Source organism: Phaenicophaeus curvirostris, chromosome 10 (assembly GCF_032191515.1).
Source record: "Phaenicophaeus curvirostris isolate KB17595 chromosome 10, BPBGC_Pcur_1.0, whole genome shotgun sequence".
Classification (NCBI taxonomy): domain Eukaryota; kingdom Metazoa; phylum Chordata; class Aves; order Cuculiformes; family Cuculidae; genus Phaenicophaeus; species Phaenicophaeus curvirostris.
Window position 1 is genome coordinate 4,943,466 of NC_091401.1, and position 27,213 is coordinate 4,970,678.

Here is a 27,213-nt window from a genome sequence, read left to right on the forward strand (position 1 = left end):
ACACTGAACACCATCAGTAACCTGTAAATCAGCTGAATCAATGTCCTTAAAAGGGGCTAGTTTCTTTCAAGAATGAATGCACTGCCATGCAGGACTACCCTGGCCCCTAAAGAAGAGGTGAAGCCCCAATGAAGGGCATTTTCTCTGAAATAATTCTGCTGAAAATAACTGTTGCTTAGGTACAGCAGATGTGATGTTGTCTCAAGTGTTGGAAAACTTTCCTTGGGAGGTCTGCGGTGGCTGGAAAACATTCCATGAGCTAGTCTGGGGGAGGCCTGGAAAGGACTTAACTGATGCGGTGTTGGAGAAGCTTTTTGTGGACACTGAGTCCATACCCCGTTCTTTGTCCTTGTGTTCTCTGTCTACCTGGTGCCAGGTAGACATCAACAGAGATGCCATCAGGCAGGGACGCTTGTTTGCAACTAAAACTAGTATCATTTGCTACTATCCCAGAGTTCTCTCACTACTGCTTGTACAAAAAAGTTGTTCCACTGCATACGAGACCTTTGAGGTCCAGGCCTGCCCAGCTGGGTTTCCCGTGTTTTCTGTAGCCTCTGTAGCTCCTGCAGTTGTGTCTGATCAGAAGATCCAGCTGGAGAGCCCTGGGGGCAATTCTTTGTGCACAGCAGAAAGTTTTGGTGGCAGGGAAATGCTACCTCTGTCACTGTGCCTTTGTACTGACTTGGATGGAGGCTCTCTGGGAGTATGGGTGAGACTTGGAGATAGGTAGCAGAAACTGAGAACGCCTGCTGGGATGTCGCCCTTCACTCTCTTCCCCCGGAATTCTAGCAAGTATTTCCTAAGACCTCAAGTAAAAGGATGCAGGACCAAGCAAAAGAAATGACACAGAGGGCTGGCAAAGGCCCGGCATGTGCTGAGCATCGTGTCTGCTGCTTGTGAAAGACCAGGGTCTGGAGCACATTAAACAACAAAAACATCAAGAAAGGGAGCTGCGGCAGCAGGCTGCTTAGTCACTCATCTCCCTAGCTCTGGGTCCAGAAATGTCCACCTCTCTGAGAAGCCTGTTTTCTTCTCCACCCAGTCCACGTAGTTAGAGACTTTGGTGTACACACCGTACACTTGCTTGCTGCCGCACTCCTCTGGGCCACCCCACGAGACCAGTCCTTGGGCCACCCACCTGCGGGTTCCCGGGTCCTGGATGACAAAGGCTCCACCGCTGTCTCCCAAGCAAGTGTCTTTTCCACCTTCATAGTAGCCAGCACAGAACATGTTCTCGGTCACACTGTAGTTCCCTGACCGTGACTCGTAGCTGGTCTTGCACTCTGCGTGCAGCACCACTGGCAGTTTGACGTATTGCAAGATGTCAGACAGTGTCCTCATGCCCGAGCTGATGATCTCATCCACTGTGATGTTGGGGTTGGAGATACCCCAGCCAGCCACCAGCCCCAGCGTGTTGGGATGGGGCCCCTCCAGCTCATGCTCAAACTGGGGCAGACAGACAGGCATGACATAGTTCCCCATGGTCACCTTCTCCTTCAGCTTGACCAGAGCTATGTCGTGGTTGTAGTTCTGGATGTCAAATTCCTCGTGGAGGATGATCCTCTCCACCGTCCGGTTGACAGCTTCCATCTTGTTCCTCACATCATGAAGGGCCAGGTAGACAGTGACATGCTCCTTGGAGACTGGGATGACGGTCTTGTCTCGCCTCTGGGACCGGAGCACGTGGGCAGCTGTCAGCACCCAGGAGTCTGAGAGCAGGGCCCCGCTGCCAAACCATTTGTCATTGGGCACCCGGGACGTGTCCTCCACCACAATCAGGGCCTGCCAGGGGAAGAAACCCGGCTCTGCGTTTCGCCCACCAATGATGCGCTTGATGATACCAGGCAGAGGACGAGCCGGCCGGCCGCACACTGGGGATAAAAAGGACCGGACAGTTACTCCTACCACTTATCTAGGGAGCAAATGAAAAGGGACAAGGAGATGACTTGAGGGCTACCCTGCACTTCGCAATTCCTCACTTTGCTGTTCAGTTTCTGGAGAGGTTTGTCTGTGTCCACGCCACTTCAGAAGTAGAAAAGCCAAATGAGTAAAACCCTGCAGCCTCACCATGTCCTGAGAGCTCGCTCAGCCCTTCCCAGATCATCCAGCTGTCTGCCTGGCTCTTGCTCAGTGTGCCAAGAAACCCAGGGTGGGGTGGGGGTGGGAAGTGGAAGGACTGGAGCCTGACATCAGCCCAGCCTTGCCTCTTGCTCTGAGACCTGTCAGGAGGTCTGTGGTCTCATGGCCATGACATTCGCCCTCCTGGAGGAGCTGTGGTTGGAAAAGGCCAGGCTGCGGGATGTTGCCTAGCACCGAGGGCTTCACTCCTGCATCTCACGTCCTCACCACAATCCTGGCAGCCAAATGAGCATCCTTCTACCGAGCTCCTCTACAGACCCAGAGCACGTCTAGAGAATCCTGATATGCTGCCTGATTTGCCTGCAGGAGTTTTATCCAGGTGCTGTGACCCAGTGTGAGGAAGACATGGGACACAGTCTGCTGAAGGTGAACCTGAGAGAGCTGGGGAACTTAAGCCTTGGGACAAAGGTGGTGACAGTGGGGCCTGTTTATGGCTGTGGCAGAACGTGGAGGAGGGCTCGCTGGGTGGTCAACGCCTGGGGGCATCAGTGTCACTGGGAAGTTGTGGGAGCCAATTTGGTCTGACTCTTCCACAGCTGGAAGAGTCCTGAATCCCAGCAGCACAGGTACTAGTATCATCCCTCCGAGTCTGCAAAGGGAATACATGTCTTCTGGGGAAAGTGCCAGAGCTCTGCCTTGAGGTCCATGTGCTGGGAGGGGAGGATGCAGAGCCTTGTAAAAGAAGCTCTCCCCAGGGAGCCTGACCCCCCAGGGCAATGGGATGAGGGCTGAGAGTCAGGGAAGGAGCACCCGGAGTTGCTAACATGGATTTGTTGTGGCTGGGGTTTGCTGCTAGGAAAACAGACTCCAGCAGGGATGGAGTGTGTCCCTGTGTCTGCTCTGCTCCCTTGCCTTTCCCAGCACTGCAAAGAATAGAAAACATGCTCAGGCAAGTAATTCCTGCATCCCAGCCCAGCCCAGCTGGTCGGCTGCACCAAAGCAGCAACCGTCCCAGTGAGATGGTTTTGGAGGAAGCACATTCAGCCAAATATTTATTATATTAAATTACACATCAAAAACGCTGACCAGGCTGCAAATGCTCCCACTAATGGCAGAGGCAGGCACAGAGTGGCCTGGAAGAGAAGTTTCTGTTGATGGGGAGGTGGCGTGAGGCAGGAGGGAAGATCTGAAGAGCAGCTGGCCAGCTGCTGCCTGCAGATCCTGCTCTCAGGAGAGGGTCACCCTCTCTCTGGGATTTTCCATTTTCCTGAAGCTTCTCTGACTTCTGTCACTAATCAACAGGCCTGGAAATGGCCCATGAAAGCAGCTATGGCCCCAAAAGATGTCCCCATATGCTCCCAGCTCAAATTAGTTCAGGCTGAAACATCAAGGAGAGATGCAGGGAGCAGTTGCCACAACAAGACCAGCCACAGCCCTGGTCTTGGAGCTCCACGGACTGCAGGGAATCTCAAGGAGTCCATCCTCTGTCCTTGCAGTTACTCAGTGTTGCTGGAGAGCAGATATGCTCCATGGGGCTGAGCCAGCTCCCGAAACCTGGGGTGCTTGTAGCTGCAGCTGCTGTGTGACAGCTGGATCACTTCACCTCTCCGGAGAACCATCCTGACCACAACCCTCAATCGGAGTTGACTCCACCTCCCCCCCCACCCAAGCTTGGCAGCCAGACCTGGCTACGGCCAGCCAATATCCCAGAGACTTTTATTTAATCTCAAGTGGGCTCCTGGCCTGGAAACTTGCTGGCTGCAAATATTTCTGACACTACTCAAAGGCTTGGAACTTTTCCTTCACTGTGAAGTGGCTGGTTTTTTTCTGCAAGGCTCAGAAAGGTGCTAATTGCTACTGCATGCGGGCATGTTGCTAAGGGGAGCTGACAGCCTGTGATGCTGGGCAGGTAACGCTCTGCTCTTTGCCGGAGCCATCTCCACTGATGCTGGGGGCTGAACGTGATCAGTGGGCTCTGCCCTGGGTTGCTGGGGCTGCTGCTTTCTTTGTCTGCTGGAGCAGGGAGCTTGGGGAGCCCCAGTGGCTCTGACCCCACTGCTACCCTAATACTGCCTTATCACTACTGCCCAGTGCCCCCACTGCACCCCGACTGTCTGGGCCACCCAGGGTAGCAGGAGCCTCTGTTCCCAGAGTCTAGGACAACTCTCTGCGGGGAACTCTCTGTGGGACAACTTTTCTCAAAGGTGACTCTTTATGGTGATGACTTTACAAGGGGACGACTCTAACCCTATCCCTAAGCCTAATCCTCAGGCTAACCTAACACTTAGTCTAAAGCTAACCTTAACCCTAAGCCTAACCCATGCTCTAATGGCTCCCTGCAGACAGCTCTTGCAGTGGAGAGTTGTCCCCGTGGAGAGTTGTCCATGAGAGCTGCCCTGTGAAGCGTTGTTGATGTAGAGAAGTCCCTTCCTGCTGTTCCCATCACCCTTCTGGCCACGCGTTGCAGCAGCAGAATACATACAGCCAGGACATATGGCACTGTCACCAGAGAGCATGATCTCTTGCCTAAGGAAGCAGCAGGTCAGGCACAGAGGCATCCCCTTCCCTGCCCATCCCTGCTCCACACCCCATGCCCCAGCAGTAGTACCTGGTTGGCAGGATGGCAGCTTTGTTCCCAGCTCCTCACTCCTCCACACCCCTGATGCATCACATGTGTAAGTGGCTGGAAGAGAGCAAAGCATTAATTGGAGCGTGGCCCTGACGTGAAGAGGTGTATTTTGCAGTGAGGAGATGTAGCCCAGCTGTCAGGAGCCTTTGAAACTTTTTCCAGAGCAGGAGGTGACCTCCCTTTTATGCTTTCTGTGCTCCATTCCCCAGGGAGCCCTGGCAGCCCTGTCTCCATGAAGGGATACGCCACCATTCTTGGTTTCATTGCCTTGAGTTATCTCAGCTGGGAGCTGCTGCCCCATTAATGCTGGCAGTACCCATTCTGCTAATGAGTGCCAGATGCTGGGGTCAGATGCATGAGGCCAGCGGGTGTGCAGGGGGATATGAGCAGCGAGGGAGGAATGTAGGCAATCCTTTAGCTTTGTTTGCTGAGGGAGGAAGAGGAAGGAAGGCTGGTGGGTGTGCGCACACCTCTTCTGATGCCCAGAGCTGGGTCCAAAGGGTGCAGAGAGATGTGATTCTTGGCAAAGCACCTTGTAGTGTCTCTGTGGTCCTGGACCAGGAGTATGAGGTGAAAACCCTGTCTACCATGATCCAACTGCTATCTGCTCAGCTTTGGCTGCTCTGGACATTTAGGTGTGGGAATGGGGAGCCTTGTGGAGCCCTTTCTGGGGCTGTTGGACCCTGTGCTCTCTCCATTAGCAGCTTCTTTCACAGAAAACTTCATATGCTGTAGGGAGATGGCAGGATGAGAAGGTAGAGTGCAGGAGAGCAGCCACACTGTTCTGCTGAGACTGCGAAAAACATGGACAAAGCACCTGGCATTGCTAACTCCATCCTACCTCATTGTGGAGTAGGATGCAGCCAGTCTGATAATCCAGGCAGTGCAGATGCAGATTATGATGTGTGTAGGCTATATTCATGTGTGGCCATCTCAATCTTCCCCTGCTTGCAAATGCACGCACACACAGCCACATGCCCACCCGCACCGTGCCGTGGGGACACGGCCCAGCCCCACTCCTCACCCGTGCTGTTGGTGGCCATGTGGTAGTAAGGATGCTGGCAGTGGTACTGGATGGCTGCTCGGTAGGTGGTGAGGTTGTTCCTGGAGGAGAAGGTGACAAAGCCGTGCTCCAGCTCCGGTGGTGCTTTGCAGTCAGCAACTGAAAGCCAACACAGAAGTGGGGGTTGAGCTCCATTTTTTGGTGTGTCCAGCCAGCCATCCGGCAGGTAATGCTGGGCTTTGACATGTGATGATGGTCCTATCAGCCAGGACAAGGGCCCATATAGCTCTATATCCCCTTTCTCTAGGGCAGCGCAGGGCGCACAGCCTGATGTGGCCTCAGAGGGTAGCTGGATGGTGTCCCAAGGCAGGACAGCCTGGCCCTGTGAAACCCCAGCACGGCCACCCTGCAAACACAGAGAATGTGTCTGGCACTGCTGAATATCAGCAGCATGGCTCACTCACAGGCTATTCAGCCAACATCACTCATACTGGTGGAGACTCCCATGCTGGGAGCTCCTCCTAAGCACTTCATGAGTGCGAGACCTCTCTGCTATACGTTTGAGAGGAAGAAACCTGCACTGGCAGGTGAGAGCCATTGGGAGCTGCTCCTGGAGTATGTCTTTGCATCTCTTAGGAGTGTGCAGGAAAAAGCAGACAGTGATTCACTAACCTCCCCCATGCATTGGGAGAGCCCTCTATGTAGAAGGCTTAGCTGAGAGCATGGCTCTTCTCTGGGGCTTGCTCACCCAACAGTGCTGAAAAGCATTTGTAGCCCAGACTGAGCAACTTTAGGGACTGGCTGTCCTGAAACAGCAGATAAAGGACATTGAGGGCATGGCCTGGTCATTCTGCTGGCAGGGGCAAGGCCAGCAGACTGGCTGAGACCCCATCTGCTCCATTCCCCAGGACGTGGGCAGGTTTAGCTCCATTATCATCCATCCCTGAAGTGGGCTCAGGATCTCATGGAAGAAGAAGGATTTTGAGGGTGCCATTACCCCTTCCCACAGCCCGTCCACAGTCCCCTTTCTTCCCCAGATCCCTCACAGTGCCCTGCCCAGCCTCTCCTCTTTAGTTTATCCTTCTGAATTGGCCTTATGCCACTCACGCCTGGAAGGACTCGTGATCCATCTGGCAAAGCCAGGAGTCACCCCATGGGAGCTGCAGCTCCCTGCTGCGTGGGCAATTCACAGCACACTTGGGTGATGCTCTGTGATCTCTCCCTGCCCCCTTCTGATGGACCTACCCCAGGTGAGGGCAGGAACTGGCATCTGATCGTGTCAGGGACATGCAGTGCTGTGGAGATGGGCTCTGACACATCTAAGGTGAGGGACTGAGTAAGGAATGGGTGACTTTGCAGAAATAAGGTCGGGTGGATCAGGAATGATGCAAGCTCAGTGGGTGTTCATGTGCTCCAGAACTGGAAGGTGGCAAGGACAGGGGCCCTAACTCCTCATGCAGTGATCGAGGCTAATGAAGAGAGAATTCACTAGAAGCAGTAGCTGGCACCAGGGACATGTACTGATGCTCAGGGTTGCCTCACTGCTTGGGTGAAAAAAAGCTTGATTTTTGGCAAAACACTGCAGCTCAGCAGTCACCAGGGGTCTCTTCAACCCCCTATAAGGCCAGCATGATGGGATGAGTGTGTAGATGTAGCCAGGTTGGGTGGAGGCTATCAATACTCATGCCTTGAAGAAGGACAGAGAAGGGGACACATACCTCTCTCACCAGCCCTGGGGCTCCCTGGCTGGTCTGAGCTTTCCTGGTCTCTTCCAACAGTGCTTGGACACAGTGCTTCTGTGCCACAGTGCCAGCAACCAGGGGACATTTATAAGGCACTGGGGGATGCTGGGGCTTGCAGGAAGAAGGGAATGGATGTTGACGGACAAGTTCAGCTTACAGAGCTGCTCTGGGTTCTTTATGGCTACAAGGCAGCACCCACTGGCTCACATAGCTGTCCCCCTCCCCTGGGGCAGGCCTGGTGCCTGGAGAAAGGGTTCTTCCACAGATGTGTGTCCTGGGTCCTGCTGAAAGGGTGGGGCTAGGGAGTTTGTGTTATGAGCCTTTCCAGACTTTTCCCTTGAGAAAGCAGCCATTTAGCATCACCATCTTTGTAGGATCAGAGCTGGACTGAGCTCCCCAACACACACCTCCTCTTCCCCTCCTAGCTTCTGATCTACATCCCAGCATCCTCCCAGCGATGCTGCCAGTGCCTCAGGGAGCCCAGGGTGGATGCCTGGGGCTCTTGGGGACATGAATGGTTCCTGACAGCAGCCTCCGACCTTCACCTGCAACCAGCCTGAGACCAGCCTGTCCTCACCTTGCCAGGCCAGCAGTGGGGAGCAAGGGGGAGGCAGAGGAGCATCTATAACACTGTGCCAGTGCCAGGGCTCGATGCCCGCAGGAAAAGGCTTTTGGTGACAACCTGTCCTCCAGGCCTTCTTGCCCAGAGGGTCTGAAAGCCGCCAGGACGCTTGGAGAGAGCAGGGGAAGGAGTGTTTCTTATTTGCAACATTGGGCCAGGGAGGAAGGGCAGCAAGTGGCTGAATCCAAAGAAACAAACAATCAAACAAACAAACAACCAGGCGGCCATGCCACGCTCCTTGTGCAACCTTGGAGGGGGAGCCGAGCCGGGGTGAGGCATCTGAGCGGAGAGTGAGGGTTGCAGAAGATGTGCTGGGAGCTGGCAGCAGCCCACAGTCCCCAGGCAGTGGTGCTGGGGCTGGGTAGGCACCCTTCCCATGGGCTGGCGTGGTAGTGGAAAAGAGGGGCGAGTCCAGATTTCCTTCCCCTTTCTCAAGCCGGAGTTAAGAAAGCACCTGGCACGGAGGGGTTAAGTGTCATGCCGGTTAGACAAGCCATGGAGACGGATTGGGCTGCCGGACCAGAGGAAAAGGAGACCTGCCCTGGGTACTGGGCAGATCAGAGAGGGGCATCGAGACAGGCTGCCCGTCGGGGTGGCACAGCTGGCACCAGCCTCATGCAGCCACTTTCTCCGAGCCGGCTCTTCCCTCTGTCTGGTTGTCGGCTCTATCTGCAGCTGCACCGAAAGCAGAGGGGAAGAAGGAGAGCAGAGAGAGAGAAAGCCCAATTAGTAGATGAGCAGAGAGAGGCATGCAGGAAACCCAGCCCCCAAAACACCAGAAATCGTTAATGAGTGCCCAGCGAGCCATGACGGCACCATCGATGCTGGCAGAGCCACAACCATGCCAGGAACCCCCCTTGCCGTGCTAGTCCGGGGCAACCTGGGGACAGTGGCTGGCAGAAGCTGTCGCAGGGTTGTGTTTAGCCTTGCCAGGCCATGGAGCTGGATTTTATCCACCTTGGCTGAGAAGGTTTCTATTTTCTGCATTGCTTTCTAGAACTGTTTTTGCTCATGGCCCAACTCTCCCAGACATCTCAAAGAGGTGGGAGGCATTGCACTTTGGATGCCTGAATTGCCCTTTTAGGGGCTTCTTGGATTGCTGCAAAAAGTCTTAGAAATTCAGTGTAGCAAGTCATATCACAGAAGAAGGGACTGGTTCCAGCCTGGCTGGAATAGCGCAGGTAATCTTTTCAATATTCTCAAAAAACCCCCACCCACTTTTTGGGTTTAAAAATATTTATCTAGAATTTTGTCCTGGTTTTGTTAGGCAACACCAGTTTTTCTCTGATCTTTGCTTGTGCTGGATAAAATCAGTGGAAGACTGTGGTACTGAGAGTGGTAGGCAAGGGGAGTTCTCGTAAGCCAGAGGCATCCCTAACCTCACAATTTCTAATGAACCCTTTCAGATATGAATCTACGTAACAGCACCTAGAGACTCCCATTTTCCATTTTGGGTGAGAAAACATGAATTAAAACTCCAGAAATACTCTCCTAAGTTAAGAAACACGATATCACTAAAAGAAGAAGGAGCTGCTCAGACAAGGGGAACCTGGATCCCAACATGCCTTGAAAGCATCTTGTCCTGCGTCTTGGGACCTTCTCTGAGTGTGTTTGCTGCTTTTCTACTCTCTGGGACAGCCTTTCAGCAGACTGAGCAGCAGTGAGAGCCTCCCCTAAGGCTGAGAATGTTTTGGGGAAAGGATGTTATCAGGTACATCTCCCAAGCCTGAGCTGAGAGAGGAGCTGCATTAGATGAAAGAGGAGATGATGCAAATCACCACCAGTCCTCTCAAATGGCATCTCCTTTCTTCTCCCCTTTTCTCTCATTTTAAGGTTTGTAAATACTTGGGCAACTTTTCTCTCCCCTCTCACTTAGCTGAGCAGCACACAGTTTAGGCTAGTACCCGGGGACCTCTTTAATGCCCTGCATCTTAGTAGCCTCCACTGGGAAGGAAATTTGGACCAGGAACCAGATTGTCCCAAACTGTCCTACAGTTATCCAGCTCTCAAAAACCTGGGTTGCTATTTCTGTGACAAGAAGACAGCAAAGCAGCTCACAAATCAAGTTATATGAGTAATCTAAATGAAAGCACCAACCTCCCGATTGCGGCATTTGGAATGAGCCCCATTATGTTATCCAAGAATGAGCCAAAAGAGCTTTGCAGAGTTACGTAGCTTTTCTGGCTAGTGTTGTGCCTCTGAGTAAGGGACTCTGCTCTGTCAGGGCAGTTCCCTTTAGCATGAAATGATTTCAGCAGGAAAAGGTCATCTGGCAGGGTGGGGAAATGTGTCCTTACTTTTGCAGATAGGGATCTTGTTACTCCATGTCCCATCCTTTAGACACTCGATCTGGAAGGAGTCACTTTCCACGTTATCCTGTGCAGAACATGCCAGCAAAAAACTCACCATCAATGTACAAGGCAAGGAAATAAATCTCTCCATAAAAAAGTAAATTTCTTGGGGGTTTAGTCAAGATATATCCAGACCCCACTGGAAGAGGACCTTTCTAACTAAAAACTGCAATAAAATGATTATGAAAAACTGGAAGAGTTTTTGTGTTGCCAGCAACTCAGTGGCATGCTGAATGCAAAAGTACTGGAGTCACTTATTCCTGTTCCAGTCACTGGGATGGGTAAGGAGGCAGCTCTGTACGAAGGGTACTGGGAGGGGATCCGAGAAATAAGCAGCTCTATGTTGGAAGTCAAAGTGAGCTACTGACTTGGAGGGAAAACAGCCACCATGTGAATTACATGTGCTTCTCATGGTTCTGAGCTGTTTTCTGGAGACAGCCTCCCAAAATCCCTGCCACCCTCGACTTGCCGAAGCTATCCCAAAGTCCTGGAGGACCCCCTGACCTGTGGAGGCTGGCCTCTGCAGCACTGCCCAGGAAGCTGAGCCAGCACACGCCAAGCTCAGGAGCAGGCAGAGCCCTGGAAGCTTCCCCAGGGCTTTTGTTGACTTTCTTTCTGGTAGAGGTGCTGAGCCTTGCATCCTGTGAGCTGGCTGGCTCTGGAGGGATGCTGAGAGGGTGGCTCAGCAAAGTGCCATCTCCTCTCTTCCTCTGTGTGTTTGGTAAGGAAAGTTGGTGGCTCTCAGAGGAGGCTTTGTCCTTGCCCCTGGGGAGGGGTTAATGATGGTATATGGGTTGCGTTCACTCCCGCAAACGGAGAAGCAAAAGCTTTGGGAGAAGGACCCTCCTTTTCCTACCCAGATGACCAGCTCCACACTGTCACCCCATACCTTCAGTACTTTGTATCCAGTGTTGCAGCTGATGACAACCTGGTCTTTGAAGGTGTACTTAGCTTGAGAAGGCTCGATTTTCCCATTGATTGGTGGTTGCACCAGTGGGCATGGGTTTCCTTTGAATACAAAACCAGAACTCATCTGAATAAATGGAGAAAATGGAGAATCCCACCTCTGCCACTTAGTTGCTGCAGCATCTGAGCATCCCTGCCCTGCTCTTGCTATTAAACTGCACTAACGTGGTTCAGCTGGGCTCTTTTCCTAGAAGAGGTAGAGGCTCCAGGTCTCTTCCCCAGCCCTGGGCTATCCTTGGCTTTGGGCATTACAAGGCTGGGGGCTGATAACAGTAGCTTGTTCAATTATACTGCCCCAAACCGCTCTGTTTTGCGATGTGATCTTGTTTCAGGGCTAAAATGGCATAAGAAAAAACCCCACCCTTTCACAGGAGTGCTCTGTGTTGTATTATTTCTCTCTTCTTGTGATTTCTGGAACAGACCCTTTCTAGAGACAGGATCATAGACTACCTAAATTATAATCTCCACCCGCAGGGCTTCTAGAGCTCTTCCCATTGCCCAAGCCCAGCAAGTGAATGAAAGCAGCAGAAGTTACCAATGGCTGAGTACGACAGTTTCCAGCCCCTGTTCTCTCCCGAGTTGTCACTGTGGAAGAGGATTTGCACGCTGTTCGTTTGGGTATCAATGCGTCCTGGGGACTTCTCTCCACAGAAAGGACCAAACTCCCTAGGGCCAGCTTTTATCTGCCATGACAAAGAAGAGTGGGTGGTTTGAGGGGGATCTTTGATCCCTAAGGATTGCTTCATCCTAAGACTAATGGATGTGGCTGCAGTGGCATCAACGGGGCTTAAGCACTATGTGTTGTGGTGATGTGAACTGGAAGAGGTCACTACTGGCTGAGAGGGTCCAAGTCAGATGTGGCAAGAGACACAGGGACAATTAAGCACAGAGCTCCTGCTGGGTTCATGGTCCTTCTTTAGAGTGGGGCTATTTTGGTTTCATCACCAAAGAGATCACTGGAGAAACAACAGGAGACCAGGACAGGAGGAGTGCACAGAGCCCAGCTCACCTTGATGTAGTCATAAGGACAGGTCACCTCAGGGTGGTCTTCCACATCAAAGCTGTCCTCGAAGCTCAGGGTGATGAAGAAACCCTCCTCCAGCTCAATGCGGTACAGACAGTCCGAGCTCTTGGGGTAGGGGCTAGGGAAGTCGGCGCTCGTGACCACCCCGCTCCTCTGGGTGTAGAGATTGTCACTGCACTCCACTGAAACACAGCCATGGCTCTCTCAGGGCCCTGCCAGACACATCCCAACCCTGATCACACTCAGAAACCCTCCCAGTGGAGTGGGGTCTGCTGGGTGGTCCATGTACCCGGAATACGGGTCCATGCAAGAAGAACCTCACATAATCAACCTTCAGATATGCCTGTGGCATAGAGGGTCCGCGGCTGGGAGCTAATCCCAGCGAGTATAAATGATGCAGGTTCAGAGCATAAACTAAACTTTTTCATTTCTCTGACTTGAGGAGGTCTTAGCTGAGGAGGGCAACCCATGAGAGAAAACACATCTCATTCCCATACAAGACGACTGCGGACCTTGAGTGCTTCCCAGCCCCAGGCTACTGGTTTGTAAGGGAAGAGGCACCTTGTCCTCCCGGCAGCAAGAAAGGTCAGTTTTGCCTGTGTTTGGTATGTCTGTTGCCTGATCAGGGACCCCTCTGTGTGACCATTCCCATAGTAGAGCCGTGCCTGGGTGGTACCTTTGCAGGTCCTGTTGTCAGAGTGCAGGATGTAGCCGAACCTGCAGGAGCAGTAGTACCCGCCAATGTAGTTGTGGCAGTAATGGTCACAGGCCAGCTCCTCGTCGCTTTTCTCCAGGCACTCATCCACATCTAGGATGGAGAAAACAAGGAAGGGAGGTCACCCTGCAGCCCTCCATGCACTCCTTGTGGGGACATTTGCCACACCACTGAGAAATTAGTTGTCCCGTGTGGTAGGTTGCACAAACACCCAGCAAGTCCCATATGGCCCAAGGGCTACACACAAGGATTTCTCTTGCTAGGGTCTCCAAGGCTGGCCTGGGAAGTGATCCTAGCAAATTTGTTGTACTACCCTATCGACCTGGTCCTGCAGACTTCACCACTTCTTACCTATGGCGGTGTAGTGGGCATCAAAGCCAGTGAAACGTTCCTCATTGGAGAAGTCAGACCTGAATGTAAGCCCCATGTAGGGCCCTGGGGACAGGATCACTTGCTGGCCGGGAGCCTGCTCTGTGTCCGTTGTCTCCCTGCCACAGAAGGTTGCCAGCTCCTGGTCCTCGGCTTCAATCTGTCAGCAGAAAGAACAGGTGAGCATTTGGGATGTGGGACTTGTCCCTTGGGCTCTGCTGAGCACTTGGATAGTGCAGGAGTTTGACATGTTCCTGGGGTGCTCCCCAAGGCTGGTCACCTCTAAATTTTCTCAGCCTGGGGCTGCGGGTGTCTGCGAGCCTGGGGAGCCCATGGTGCTCTGCTGGGGGAGGTCAGGCTGGGTTTGAAGTCATGTTCTGCACTCAAGAGCTCAAGTCTCTGCCTGCGCTTGCCTGGTCTGCCCCTGCCAGGGCTCAGCAGTGTCTCCATGGGGCAGGCTGGCCATCTGGCAGCCTCTGATGGCCACAGCATAGGGATGTGGGTCTGCACCTCTGGGTGCCCTGTCCTGCTCAGCCCTGTGCTTCCTTGGCCCTAAAACATCCATTTCCAGCCATACCTGCTGTGTTCATCTTACCTTCTGCAGCCAAGCATGACCCTGGGGATGCTCAGAGCACGGGTCCCACTGCTTTAGCTCTCTGAGATACTGTTACTGCAGCAGAGCAATTAAATGGTTCCTGCAAACACAGGGACTCTGTGCCTGCCTGTGGTCAGCCTCTGAAGCAGATGTTGAGAATAGAATCCATGATATAGGGAGCAGCTGGGGGAGAAGGGATGCAGGGAAGAAGCTTGTTTGGGAGATAGGGTGAGGATATGGACAGGTGGTGAGGAAGACGGGGATGTGAAAATCAGTCCCGGGCTGTGTTGCTCCCTCTAAGAGTTGTTGGTACCCTAGATGCTCCCCCTTGCCTTCTTCCTCAGCCCAAATGCTGATCCAGGTGGCAGCATCTGTGTGAGGGCTGCTGGGAGGGTGCTGGGACTACAGAGAAGACTCTGCCCATCGGTTTTGCATCAACTTAAAGCAGCAGCTGTAAATTGCATGGAATTTCTGTCCCCTGGTCTGGCTTTGACAAGCTTGGTCCTGGACCGAGGGTCCTGGCCTCAGGGTCCCTGTCTCGTTCCAGCCCTGCAGTGCCAGGCACTGTTTGGACTTACCCAGAGGGCTACAGGAGGGGACCAACAGACCAGTGTGCCCTGTTGTCATGTCAGCATGTTCACTAGCCTTTTAAAGCACAGCCATACCCATGCCATCAAGCACTGTAACACCTGCAGAGAACCCTTTGGTTTTCCCTGGAAACCCCCTCCCTTCCTATTTCTTGGCTGTTCGCCCCAGGACCATTTCAACACTGACATCATCTTCTCCTGCAAATCCCACCCGCAGCCCCTTGTCTGGACCACAACCTCTCCCAGCTCGTTCCCAGCACCCTGCCTGCTTTCCCCCAGGAGATTTGAATATGAATAACCCCCCTTGGCTGAGAAATGCAATGAACACCACCAGGCCAGCTCCCACCCTCAGCTCATGCCAAGTCAAATGCTATTGAGGCCGTGATGAAGTGTGCAGCCTCCCAGCCCTTGCCAGGGGAAAACAGCTGCCTGCTGGGTGACCCACAGGGTCCCGGAGGTGTGGCAATGCCATCCCCGGCTTGCATGATCTCAGTGAGGTGAGACCCTCCTGCGGCTGCATCCCTGTCTCCTGGAGACCCTCAGGATGTACCGGTCAGGGAGAGTCTGGGGTTGAAAGGGAAATTTCTCATGGCTGAACAAGCAGGCGGAAACTCGCTCACACCAGGGAAAGCCAACATGGAAATGGCAACTCAGCATGCCTTGACATTGCCTCCAGATATTTTCCATCCTCTCATACAAGCTGGAGCTGGCCAGAAAAGAGAGAGACTTTCCGATGATAAATTTTGAGAATTTGGAAAAAAAAGCACGTGCCCCACATTGGGACAAAAACCCAATTGATTTTTTTTTCTTTTTTTTGTGAAACAACATCCTGAAAAAAAAAAGGAAAACAAGTAATTTGGGATCCATCTGGTTTCAATCCATTTGAAATATACTGTGGTACATCAGAATCTCTGTTTTAATCTGAAAGATTGTTTTGAAATGAAAGTCTTAACAGGCTGAAAAACAGGAGCACCATCACCAAAAGTGAAGGAAAACAGCATTTTGGTCCCAACATGCAGTCTTGGCTGCGTCAGCACGTGGCACACAGCCTTTTCTGCAGAAACTGCTTTTTCTTAAGCAAAGGTGTGAGAAGGATAAATTTCCACCCAGCTTCTCCATGTGGTCAGGTGGCTGTCTCCTCTGCACGGACACAGAAGACACTGTGTGAGCTCCCATCCCTCTCCTCCAGCCCTGGCCAGCGCAGGACCCGCAGCACAGCGTCACCAAAGTGTGGGAAAACCTCCTAGTGTCCCGTGTCTTGGCCCAGGGATGCTCCCACCATGGGGCCAGTCTCGACACTGCCCCAGCATCCCTGGATACAGCCCTGGAGTGTCACGATGAGGCCCGGGAGAGCTGTGCTCTCCTCACTGAAGGTATCCACAGCCCCTTATCTGTGATGAGTCCCATGCCCCAAGCCACAGGGAGCAGAGACAGCCCTCCAGCAGTAAACTAAACAGAGAGGTCATCATCCCTGGTTAATATTTGCTGCTTCTGCTGAAGACTGTATACTTTTTCGTAGATCATTTACATCCAGTGAGCAGGCTGGTAATTAAATCCTGGTTGTTTGTTTGGAGTTTCTCCCTCCCGGGTCATGATGTCGACGTTTTCACTAGAGAAGATGCGTCCCTGGGGGAAATATCAATTGCCGCAGAGAAATTCCCTATAAAAATACGCTGAAAGAATCCTCCTTTGAAAAATAAAATATAGCGACACTCTCGTGCCTTAAATTTACCCTTGCCACTGCCTCCTGCTGTCTTCACTGTTACTGCTTGCCTCCTCATTCTCTCATAAGGATTTCTGCGCCTCTGGAAAGAGGCAGATAGGGTCCCTCCCCGGCTGTGGCTCTGTTCCCATGCATTTTGGCTTGTGCTGTGGCTAAGAGGAGTGGTGAGCCAAGCCATGTGGTCCCCCTCTGCCTGACACTGATTTCCCTCTTTGGGGCAGGGGGATCTGGAGGATCAGGAGGATCCTGGAGGATGAGGAGGATCCTGCGATCTGGCGGGAGCCTGGCTTGGCAGCAAAGAAATGCTGCCCCAGGGCATGGGCTGCTATGGATGCTCTGGAGATGCCTCCTGCAGCGGGTGGGTTAACAGAACACCATCAACAACCAAAGGGAATTTGGCCCGGTAGTTCAGTGTCTGCTGTCAGAGATGAGCAAGCGGCCGGCAATACAGAAATGCAGCCGCTGCTCCCCCTCTCCAGCCGTCCAGGAATGCACTAATTGGACTGATGAAGGCCAAACATACCACTTGTAATATATATAAATGGCTCATTAGGCAGAGAAATCACAGTACTGGGCTGAGGACACTGGGAACATGACATGGGGAGGAGATGCTCAGAGACAGGGAAGTGCATGAAACAGTCTCTGCCAAGCTGCTTTGTAGTTAGAGTGCACACAAGAAGGCAACACCCAGATGAACAGGGACTTTTTTTTTTCAGAATGATTGCTGTTGCTGACTGTTGGCAGGACAGCCCCAACGGGAGCCTCCATCTAGGTCTCCTGGACGTCCTCTCACCAACATCATGTGTCTTCTCTCCTATATATGTTAAGCATCCTTTTGTGTGCCAATGTCCACCTGAATTTCCACAGGGACATACCTGGCAGCTGTGCTGTGCAGGAAAGGGGAGGATGGTTTGTTTCCCCTGCTGTGAACTTGCCTCAATGTCTGCAGATCATCCCCTCCCGTGGATTGCTGCTCCCACATGCCAGATTTCTGGGCCAAGCCTGTTCCCTGGGGTGCTGAGGGAGCTGCTGACTCCCTCCCATGCCTGATCCTCCTCCTTCCCCTGCCTGGGGGTCACTGGTGCCACCAGACTCCTCTGCACAGAGCCAACAAGATGAGAAAGGGGAGCAGCAAAGCCCTGGGCTTTCCCTTCCTCCCAGCTGCCCCCCAGACTTTGAAGTGTTCCACTTGGGACCCTGCGCCCCTGGGCATGGATTACTCTGGCAGACAGCACCAAAAGCAGATGCTTTTTTCCTGACAACCTTGTTCACGCGAAGCCCTGATTTGTGCTTCCCATGCACACTTTTGAGCAGAGGAAGATGTAAATGGATCCTGTGCACCTTTCTCGTGGCTCCAGGTGGGCATGCACTGCCCTGAACACATCACTGAGCTCCTTCCCTGGCGCTGCACGCCCCCTGCCAGCACCACATCGAGCACTGAGGGTGCTCCTGGGGACAGTGCCACCGAGTGCTCGTCAGGGCACAGCGTGCAGCCTTGCCCCATGGAATTACCCGTGGCAGGGGACAGCACATTGTGAGTTCAGGATGCCACATACAAAGCCCATCTACTACTCACCCGAAATGTTACACCAAGCCTGGAGGGGATGTGGCTCCTCCACACTGCAAATCTTTCATAATCCCCCATCCCTCCCCAAGTGCTGCTCCCTGGGGCAGTGGCACTGGCTGATGCTTGACCTGCAGCCCTGCCTCCTCAGCTTGGCCCATAGCTTATCCTCGTCAACCTCTTGCTGGGCCCAGCAAAAAGCCATTTCCTGCACTTAATTGCACCCCTGGACACCCTCAAGCAAATCTATTTGAAGTCATTGGTTTTGCCTGAGATGCCTGCGGAGCTCCTGGGCACCCATATGTGGGATTAGTAGGGGTGCTGCTTGGGTGAGCATCCGATGGCACAGATCCTTCCTGGGGACATAAGCGTGAGTAGCAGCTGCAGAAAAGTGTCCCGTCTCCCACATGTGGGCAGGAGTCCGAATGCATCATGAAGAAACGCATCAAAGGGAGATCTGGGTTGTGTCAGGGAAGATGGGACTCATTGGACCCACAAAATGTCATGGCCCCTCCACCCTCCTGCCCCCACGTACAGTTGGAGTGACCCAACACAGATGGTCTCTATGCTTGAAGAAGCAAAGGGAAAGCACTGTGATGTGTGCTGGAACCTGCCAGGTCTCAAGCATGTGCTGTCCTGAATTCGGAGTGAATGGTAGGGATTAGGGTGTAGAGGTGTAACCCCACAAGGGCCATGAGCTAGTAAGGACTTGCTATGGGCTAACTGGAGGGAAACCCTCTCAACAAAGGCCCCATCCTCACTTCAGTCAAAGAGCTGGTCTCAAGCTGGCTGCCCAGAGGCTGATTTCATCCCAGGTATTGACCAAGTGCAAAACCTCATGGATAAAGCCTGCCAAGGAGCACAGTGGAGGGCAGGATCTGAATCATAGAATCATAGACTCATAAAATCACCAGGTTGGATCTTTGAGCCTAACCATTCCTATGTGCCTCTAAACTATGTCCCAGAGCACCTTGTCTACCCATCTTTTTAACACCTCCAGGGAAGGTGAATCAACCCCCTCCCTGGGCAGCCTCTGCCACTGCCCAATGACCCTTTCCATGAAAACTTTTTTTCCTGATGTCCAGCCTGAACCTCCCCTGGTGGAACTTGAGGCCATTCCCTCTCGTCCTGTCCCCTGTCACTTGGGAGAAGAGCCCAGCTCCCTCCTCTCCACAATCTCCTTTCAGGTAGTTGCAGAGAGCAATGAGGTCTCCCCTCAGCCTCCTCTTCTCCAGGCTAAACACCCCCAGCTCTCTCAGCTGCTCCTCATAAGGCCTGTTCTCCAGCCCCCTCACCAGCTTTGTTGCTCTTCTCTGGACTCGCTCCAGAGCCTCAACATCCTTCTTGTGGTGAGGGGCCCAGAACTGAACACAGGTATTCGAGGAGCGGTCTCCCCAGTGCCGAGTACAGAGGGAGAAGAACCTCCCTGGCCCTGCTGGTCACACCGTTTCTGATCCAAGCCAAGATGCCATTGGCCTTCTTGGCCACCTGGGCCCCTGCTGGCTCATGTTCAGCCACTGTCAACCAACACCCCCAGGTCCTTCTCCTCCAGGCAGCTTTCCAGCCAGACTTCTTCTAGTCTGTAGCACCCAGTGTGGACGGCTGCTCCTTCCTCTTGCCTCTGGCCCTGACAAGCAGCTGGGGGTGGCCATCCAAAACCTGGGGAGACACTGTCTCTGATGCACTGGGGCCCAGAGCCCGGCTTCTCAAGGCAGCACGTGGCTGGTGTTTCCTGCCTGCCTAGGGCTGATCTTCTTCAGGTGGATATTTTGAGGGTGGCTGTTCCTTCTATTCCTCCTGCCTCACTTCCTTACTAAAGAACCAGTCCCTCTCTGTGTCATCCCCCTTTGCACAAACAATCCTCCTGGCTCGTGAGCACCTTTTTAGAAGCCATGTTCTTATTATATATATACAAACATGCACGCATATGTGAGCATATATATAAATATATAAAGAGCTATTGTTTTAATTAGCCATTGTTTCAGAACTCTGGAAACTGTTCCCTTCTGAGGACCACCCCGAAGGCAGAGATCCACGCAGATTTATAGCTCTGCTTGCCCTGAGCTTGCCATGCGGCATGACTTTCTCTGCTGCTCAAGATCTCAGGCACACAGGCAACTGAGGAGGTAAGGAAAGCAAAGGCCAGGGCACAGTGGCTTTCTGCCTCTCTTGAGCTGGGTCCCCACCTTGCACTGGCGCTGACCCCCTTCTTATGGCAGTCAGGATGATGAAGACCGTGACAGAGAGCCTGGTCAGACCAAACAAGAAGGTGTTTCTTCACAAACACACAGACATATAGTAATATATTTAACCTGTGTGACTCTCTTCCACAGGATGCAGTAGAGATTAAGGGCACCCATGAGTTCAGAAAACAATCATACAGGATTATGGAGGGAGAAGCCATTGAACGCATCAAACGGAGATATAGATGTGGCTTTCTGAGCATCTTCACTGGGACTGGCAGAGAATTACAGAGAAACACCTATATGTGTTGGGTCTATAATTACATTCCATAGCCATGGCCTCTGTCAAAGAGGCAGCTGACATTGTTTTTATGCCTTGATGCCCACAGAGGCTGGATACACAGACCCAAGGAGGAAAACAGCCATGGAGTCATTTGCTCCTCTCCTTAATGTTTTCTAAGCTGGTGGTTTATCAGCATAAAGATTGCACCCTTACCCAGCGAAGCAGCCTATGAATTGCCCATAATCCATCCATTTTCAGCACTTTTCAAATGTAGTTCTGTGGTGGAGGCTCCACAAGCTGTGTTACAGCCTTGAGCAAATTTATACAGCTGAGATCTAAATCCCTGTGAAAAATTCCACCTTCATATGGAAATCCAGCGACAGGGAGAGCTGTGATGCCAAGTTGGCACCATGGCCAAAGAACAGGGAGCCTTATGAAAAAGGAAAAATGAGCAGGGGGTGAAGAGTAGGAGGAGGGGTAAAGCTTGGAATGGGGAAATTTTCCAAGAAATCTGTTCCTTGAGCTTATTGGGTTTTTAAAGCAATGTATCTCTATATATGTCCCTAGCCTTTGGGCTTGGAGAAGATCCAGGAGAAGCAGAAAGAACTAATCAAAGCTCAATGAGAGCTGTTAGTAGTGGAACGAGTGCCAGGACAAAGAGGAAATTTAAGCAGCAAACAACAGAACCTAGAAGAAAAAAACACAAATGTTTGCCTTGTTTTCTTAAGGCAAGAATAAAATAATAATTTCAATTAGCTGGCGATTAGCTACAGGGATGAGCTCTGTGGTTCCAGACCTGGGTGGAACCTCTACCTGCCTCTGTGCAGAGGGGCAGCATGAGGCTTGTTCTGAGCAATGGGGTAAGGCATGTTCAGCCAGGCACACCCAGAAAGCACCTGCTTGTTGTATTTTTGGCCACGACAGCTCCCTGGGAACCTCCATAGCTCATTTGTGCTGCAGGTATTTGCCAGCAGCAGTCCCAAAATTTGTATCTGAGCTGTGAAACGGGTTTGTGTTGAACCCAAGGGAGCCTTTGAGTCCGTGTCCTGTGGCTTGTGGGAGGGTACGCTTGCCAATCCCAATTTACAGCCTCATGCTCAAGTCTAACCTTGTCTTTTTGCTTCCCCAGGTGCTGGACAGGGTGTCCCAAGAGCCTGCAAGCCACAGCCAGAGATCCAAGTTGGTGGCAAGGTGTACCCATGCCCAAATACTTTCACCAATCTGGTCCTCTGTGAGTAAACTCTGAATCTGGTGTCCCAACACTGTCAGTTTACCTGTACTAATCCCATTGTCCACTGGATTGACAACTCCTGTACCCAATAAATGGGGAAAATCAGCTTGTTCTCAGCTTTTGCAGCACTACCCTTTCTCAGCTGGCCAAAAACCTCTGCCATCTACCCCACCACATCACCACAACTCACCTTCACGTAGTCATATTCACAGAGGTAGGATGACTCCAAGTCAAAATGCATGAAGTACAGCTTGATTTTAAATCCGTCAGGCACAGAGATATTCCACGTCACTTCTGAGTCGCTGGGATAGGAATCAGGGAAGTTGGGAGACTGAATCTCCCCAAACATGTCTGTCAGCTCAACCGCATCTGCCGCGCAGAGCAGCAAGGCACAAAAGGACCAGGTCAGGGGGTACCTGGAAAACACATGTGAAGAGATGAAATGAAACTCTGGCAACGCCAAAACCTGTTGAGGGCTCCATCTCTTTTCCCAAGTGGGCTGTGTAAGGTCACACATTTGAAACAGCTGGGAGGGAGACGCAGCACCGCGAGTACCATGAGCAGAACCACTGCCAAGCTGCAGGGAGGTAGAAGTGAGGGTGGGAGCTGCCCATGGCTCCCAATAGGGGAAAGCCCCTTTGGAAGGTGACACAGACACCACGTGCGATGCAAAGGCACCTCCACATCTCCCAGCCAGCTCTGGGCCTTGTTTCTCATGCTTCTGGGAGCAGCAGCTGCTGGCAACAAGCCCTTTAAGTAATGGGGCTCTGATGGGCAAATCTTCATTTAATGGAAGAATAAGCATAAAGATGCTTAATAAAATAATGATGCTCTCTAAATTGGTTTAATGAAAGCATCATGGCAATAACTGCTAAGTATCATTATTGTTATTACTGCTTAGCCTCATCCTGCTAAATTGAGATCATTGACTCTCAATATCAGCTGGGCAAGAACATCAGCATGTTACTCTACACTCTTCTCCTTTTTTCCTCCTCTCCCTTTCCTTTCCTTCTCATTCCTTTTCCTTCCTCTTTTCCTTTCTTCTTTGTCTCTTAGTGTACCACCCACCTCAGATGGAGAAGCACACAGAGGCTGAGATCCTTAGAGATCTTTTGCCATCAACTTAGCTTTTAAAAAATACATGCCTAAAGAGTTTGTCTCAACTTGTTTGTCTCAGAGGAGGGCAGAATGGACAGGTAAATCAGTGGCAGTCCAGCTGACCTCTCACCAGCCTCGAGCTCCATTTCAGTATGAAAGTGAGCACAAATCAAGTATTTCTCCATGCAAGAGGAGAACATCACCTGTGCTGGAGGTTCAAATACAAAAAACAGTGCCACTGCATGGGACCCAGAAAGAAGAGACCTCAGGCTTTATACACCCAGTGGAGCGCACGAGGGAGAAGAAACATGCAGGAAATTAGAGCCATTGGAGGTAAAGATTTCTGTTCTCTAAAATAGGTACAAAGGCCTGGCAAAGGCTTGTAGGTGTGTACTACAGGCACTGGAACTACTCGCATGCACACGTACTCACAGTTTCAAAATCAAGGCTTGATTTAGGTATGCTGGTGAGGAAATTGAAGCTATGCAAGTGGATTATTTTTAACCTGCCTGTGTTCTTTTAAAACCAGGGCAGTGGGTTTCTGGGGCTCATTTGTATAGTGCCCTCAGTTTTCCCAGCTCTTCATTACAAAGCAAAGTTAATGGGAGCTGAGAAATTTGGATCAATTTTCCTTCCAAGCAGAGTGAGGTTGAACATGTCTTTTTTCTGACAGCTTGTCTGAAACCACAAAAATGTGTGAAGGGAAAATCTGTTTTCTGGGACTCATGGGGCTGGATGCTCAGCGGGTGTAAACGGGCATCACCCCTCGCCTGGAACGGGCCACTTGCTAGTGCAACTCTCTGCTTCCCCTTTAAACAGGGGAGGCAAAACGACATCAAACTTCTTTCCCACGCCGGGAAAAGTCTCAACCTTATGTAAAAGTGATAAAGGACCGCGGCGTGCGCAGAAACCCGGCTCGCACCTTTCGCCGTGGACCAGCGGCTCTCACCTTTTGCCATGGACCAGCGGCTCCCCCAGGCTGCGAGCCCCTCGCCCGAGGCTCCCTCCGGCTCTGCGGTGATGCCGAGAGGCCAGCCGGGCTGCAGCACGAAGCCGAAGCATGAGAAACGCCTCGTTTTCTTGCGGATGAGGAAAAGCCAAAGCCACGGGCATCAGAGAGAGGGGGGATGCGCCCCCGTGCCCGGCCGTGCGCCCCCGGGGCTCAGCCCATCCCGGAGTTACTCACCTCATTGTGCGGAGCTGGAGGGTTTGCTGAGGGGGGGGTTTAGGGGGGAAGGTTGCCGGTTTGCTCTGCGGGGGCCGGTTTTGCCTCTTTCCAAGCGGCTCCGCCGTCCGCCTTATCTCTCTCCGGAGATTTGCGAGCGTGTGCGCGCCGATGTGTGTGCGCGGCTGGGGCTGTCTGGCATTTTCCATGCAGGTCACGCCTTCCCCTGCCTGCAACCAACATCCCCACGAGCAGGCAGGGAGACCTGCCTCATGGGAAGGGTTATCCCCGCCGCTCCCTCCTCTCCCGTCGCGGGGCAGCCCGAGAGCTCCAGAGAAGTTTTTTTGTCTTCCCTAATCTCCAGAGTTTTTTTTTTTTGTGTGTGTGTGTGCCCATGCACATTGTGTTTTCTCTCACCCCCCCCTTCCCCACGGCCAGCTTTGCCAGATGGCTAAAAATTTGCCTCTCAATAGGGTCGGAGGCTCCAGCAAAAATAGAAGGCAAGAACGTGTGAAAAAAAAAAATACAAAATCCCAACGCCCTGTGTGGGGATAAAGAGCTGTAGTGGTGGTGCTGCAGCTGGGAATTGGCTTTCGGCTTCTGGCTTCTCCGCTCAGAGCAGCCTTTGGGACGGGAATCTGGTTTCCAAGAAACTTTTGAGACGTGACAGTCCGAATAAAATCGAGATCTGCTTTGTAGCCTCCTCCAGGGAATTACTGGGCTCAGCGTTTTGTCCCAGGGGAAAAAAATGAGTGGGTTTAGGTGTAGCTTGTGCTTGGGAGTGAGAACTGTAAAGCTGCAGGTTTTGAGGGTGACTCCCTCCTGTCGAGGAAACAGGTAAAAACACGATCGCTCCCCACGAAGACACGGGAGATTAATTTCTCGTGCCTGTGACCGACACAAAGCAACCCAAACCCCTATTGTCTGCGCAGCTAAGTGGGAAAAAAGATCTGTTTGGGCTGCAAACAAGGGAAGAGCCCGTAGGAAGTCAAAGGATGCGAGTGACTCCCTCGTCCAGAGATGACACCCTCGAAGGCTCGAGGAGCAGAACTTTAATAGTTGTTTACCAACTTCAGCTTGAGCTGGTTAATGTAAACCCCGCAGGCATCCTCTGGCAGGCACGGATACATATGCGGAGCGTTAAAAGGCGCACAAACAAGAGCGGGGAAGAGGCAGGGAAGCAGGGATGTGTTGGCAGCCCTCCTGGAGCAGCAGCTCCCGGCCCTCCCGGGCTCCCCGGCTCGATGATGCCAAAGCTGCTGTTAAAGGGGCGACGTTAACCCCAGTCTCTGCGGCAGCTTCGCCCCTCCTGCCATCCCGGAGAAGCTGGGAGGCGAGGGGACAGAGTGAAGAAAATACTCATTTTTTTCCCATTTCATCCCTTTGTGCTCCGAGGGGTGACAGTTCGTTGGCTTCCCAGGCAAAAGCTGCTTTTCTTGCTTCTGTGGGTCTCTGCTTCTGTGCTGGGGAAGAAATGGTACCTAGGAGGCTCAGTCAAGTAAACTAGAAAAATATGAGCGGAAAACCACTAGAAAAATAGCAGAAAGGCTATAGGCAAAGGGAAGATCGCAGCCTGCCACTATTTGTAGCTTTATTTGGGAAGTTTTAACAGCTCATCACTGTATAGACACGAGCTCTCACTCATGCTAAGACACCCAGGCAAGCTGATCAAACTAATTAATATGTAAGCAATGTGTCACATGCAAGGCTTTATTTTTGCAAACAAGTGTGGTCTTGCCTTAGCCCTGAATACATTGTCATCTATTTTTTCCCTGCCTCTTCTGCAGGGTGGGTCCTTCGTACACTCATTTTTCTATCATGACAGCCTTCTATAGCTTTTTGGAACAGCTTCTCTAATTCAGGGGCAGCTTTGATTCTGAAGTGACATCTTCTTTTGCATCCTAATGCCTCTTTCAAGCCAGATCATCAAGGGTCAAAGTCTGTTTTTACACTGTGAGTCTGGACTGGGACACGTGAAGGGGCAACATGAGCCAAACATGTTTTTGGACCATGTTGCTGGGAGTACCAGGGGCTTAAAGCATCCACACAGAGCCTGTAGGCTCTGGAAGGCAGGAGAGGATGCCCAAAAGGTGTGGCACTGCAGACCACATCAGCAGCCCTCTGAGCTGAATTCCCTGCCAGACAGCCATGTTCAGAGCAGTTTCCTCACCCTGGTGTTTATCCAGTCTCCAAAACCCCTTGATATGCAGAATCATAGCTCCTTGCAGGGTCATGCTCACCAGCTCAGGAATCAGGGATTTTTTTCTGGTCAAATCTGCCCTGAAACAGCATAGGCTCCTAAAGAGAAAGTTCAGAGGCAGTGACTGAATGGCTACAATCTCATTTCTGCTGTCCCCAAGTTTCTAATGCTATCTGCAGCCTCATGCGTCCCCATTCCCTCCTGCTCCAAACTCCAGCCCCAACACCTGCAGTGTCCCGGTCCTCTGCTAAGTGACTCAGATCTCCAATCCAGTCCTATTGGAGCCCTAATTAGCTGGCATGGGTAATTGCACTGCCTCCCTGAGTTACAGTAGATCAACCCAATGGATTCTGCATCCCACTGCTGCTATGGGTCTGGGGATGCCATAAAGGGCTCTTCCCACTGAGTTGCAGTGCAACCCAGTACTCCAGTTTGTCCCATTCACACTGTTAGCTGCTCTTTACCTAAAATATCCAGCTAGCACATATTTATCCCAGTGATGCCAAGGGTGTTGATCCTTGTCCCCACTTTTTGGGGAGTTGTAGAAATGTTTTCTGAGGCCTCATCCCACAGTGACAGGAATGGACATGCTGAGTCTTTAATAAGGAGTGTTTTCTTCCCCGGGTGCTGATGGGAGACTGGAGTTAGACTGTGACAAACCAGCAGACAAACTTGGACCTGCTTTCTCACCAATGTGTTCTATACTTGAATAGGATTTCCTTCTGCGTGTCTGTGATGCTCACCAAGGAGCAAGGTCAGCACTGTTATCCAAAGCATTTCTTCAATGCTGGGGTCAAATTCACCTCCTGTAAATAATAGCCCTACACTCAGTGAAGTTCGGCAGGGATAAAACAGCTGTGTACCTGCAGAAATAAAGCTGTCAGTTGAATCTACACCTGGTGTAAACGATCTTACACTGAACATCAGTGTCCTGCGAGTGCTCGTGGCCCCGCTGCCCACAGGCCAGCACAGCCCACACCACAGTCTGTCTCGAGCCCTGTATTGGGCTTATTGCAACAAGTGTGCTGCTCCTTGGCATATCCTCCTGACAGGGACAAAAGATATATCAGATCCTGCTCCTCGA

The 27,213-nt window shown here is 52.0% G+C and overlaps 3 protein-coding genes across 3 annotated transcripts in view; 1 reads left to right on the forward strand and 2 right to left on the reverse strand.

Moving 5' to 3' along the window:
- LPP (LIM domain containing preferred translocation partner in lipoma) overlaps positions 1–27,213 on the forward strand; it is a 741,798-nt gene that overhangs the window by 102,161 nt on the left and 612,424 nt on the right. The window lies entirely within an intron of this gene.
- Positions 1–27,213, reverse strand: part of PCYT1A (phosphate cytidylyltransferase 1A, choline) — a 272,566-nt gene that overhangs the window by 55,683 nt on the left and 189,670 nt on the right. The gene's annotated exons all lie outside the window — the stretch shown is intronic.
- MASP1 (MBL associated serine protease 1) lies at positions 410–22,078 on the reverse strand. The gene is made up of 10 exons (XM_069864409.1): positions 21,857–22,078; positions 13,483–13,660; positions 13,093–13,224; positions 12,402–12,598; positions 11,928–12,075; positions 11,316–11,434; positions 10,373–10,451; positions 5,733–5,870; positions 4,688–4,762; positions 410–1,871 (listed from the first exon to the last, which is right to left on the reverse strand). The coding sequence occupies exons 1-10, from the start codon at positions 22,013–22,015 to the stop codon at positions 976–978; spliced, it is 2,121 nt and encodes a 706-aa protein (XP_069720510.1). The 5' UTR covers positions 22,016–22,078; the 3' UTR covers positions 410–975.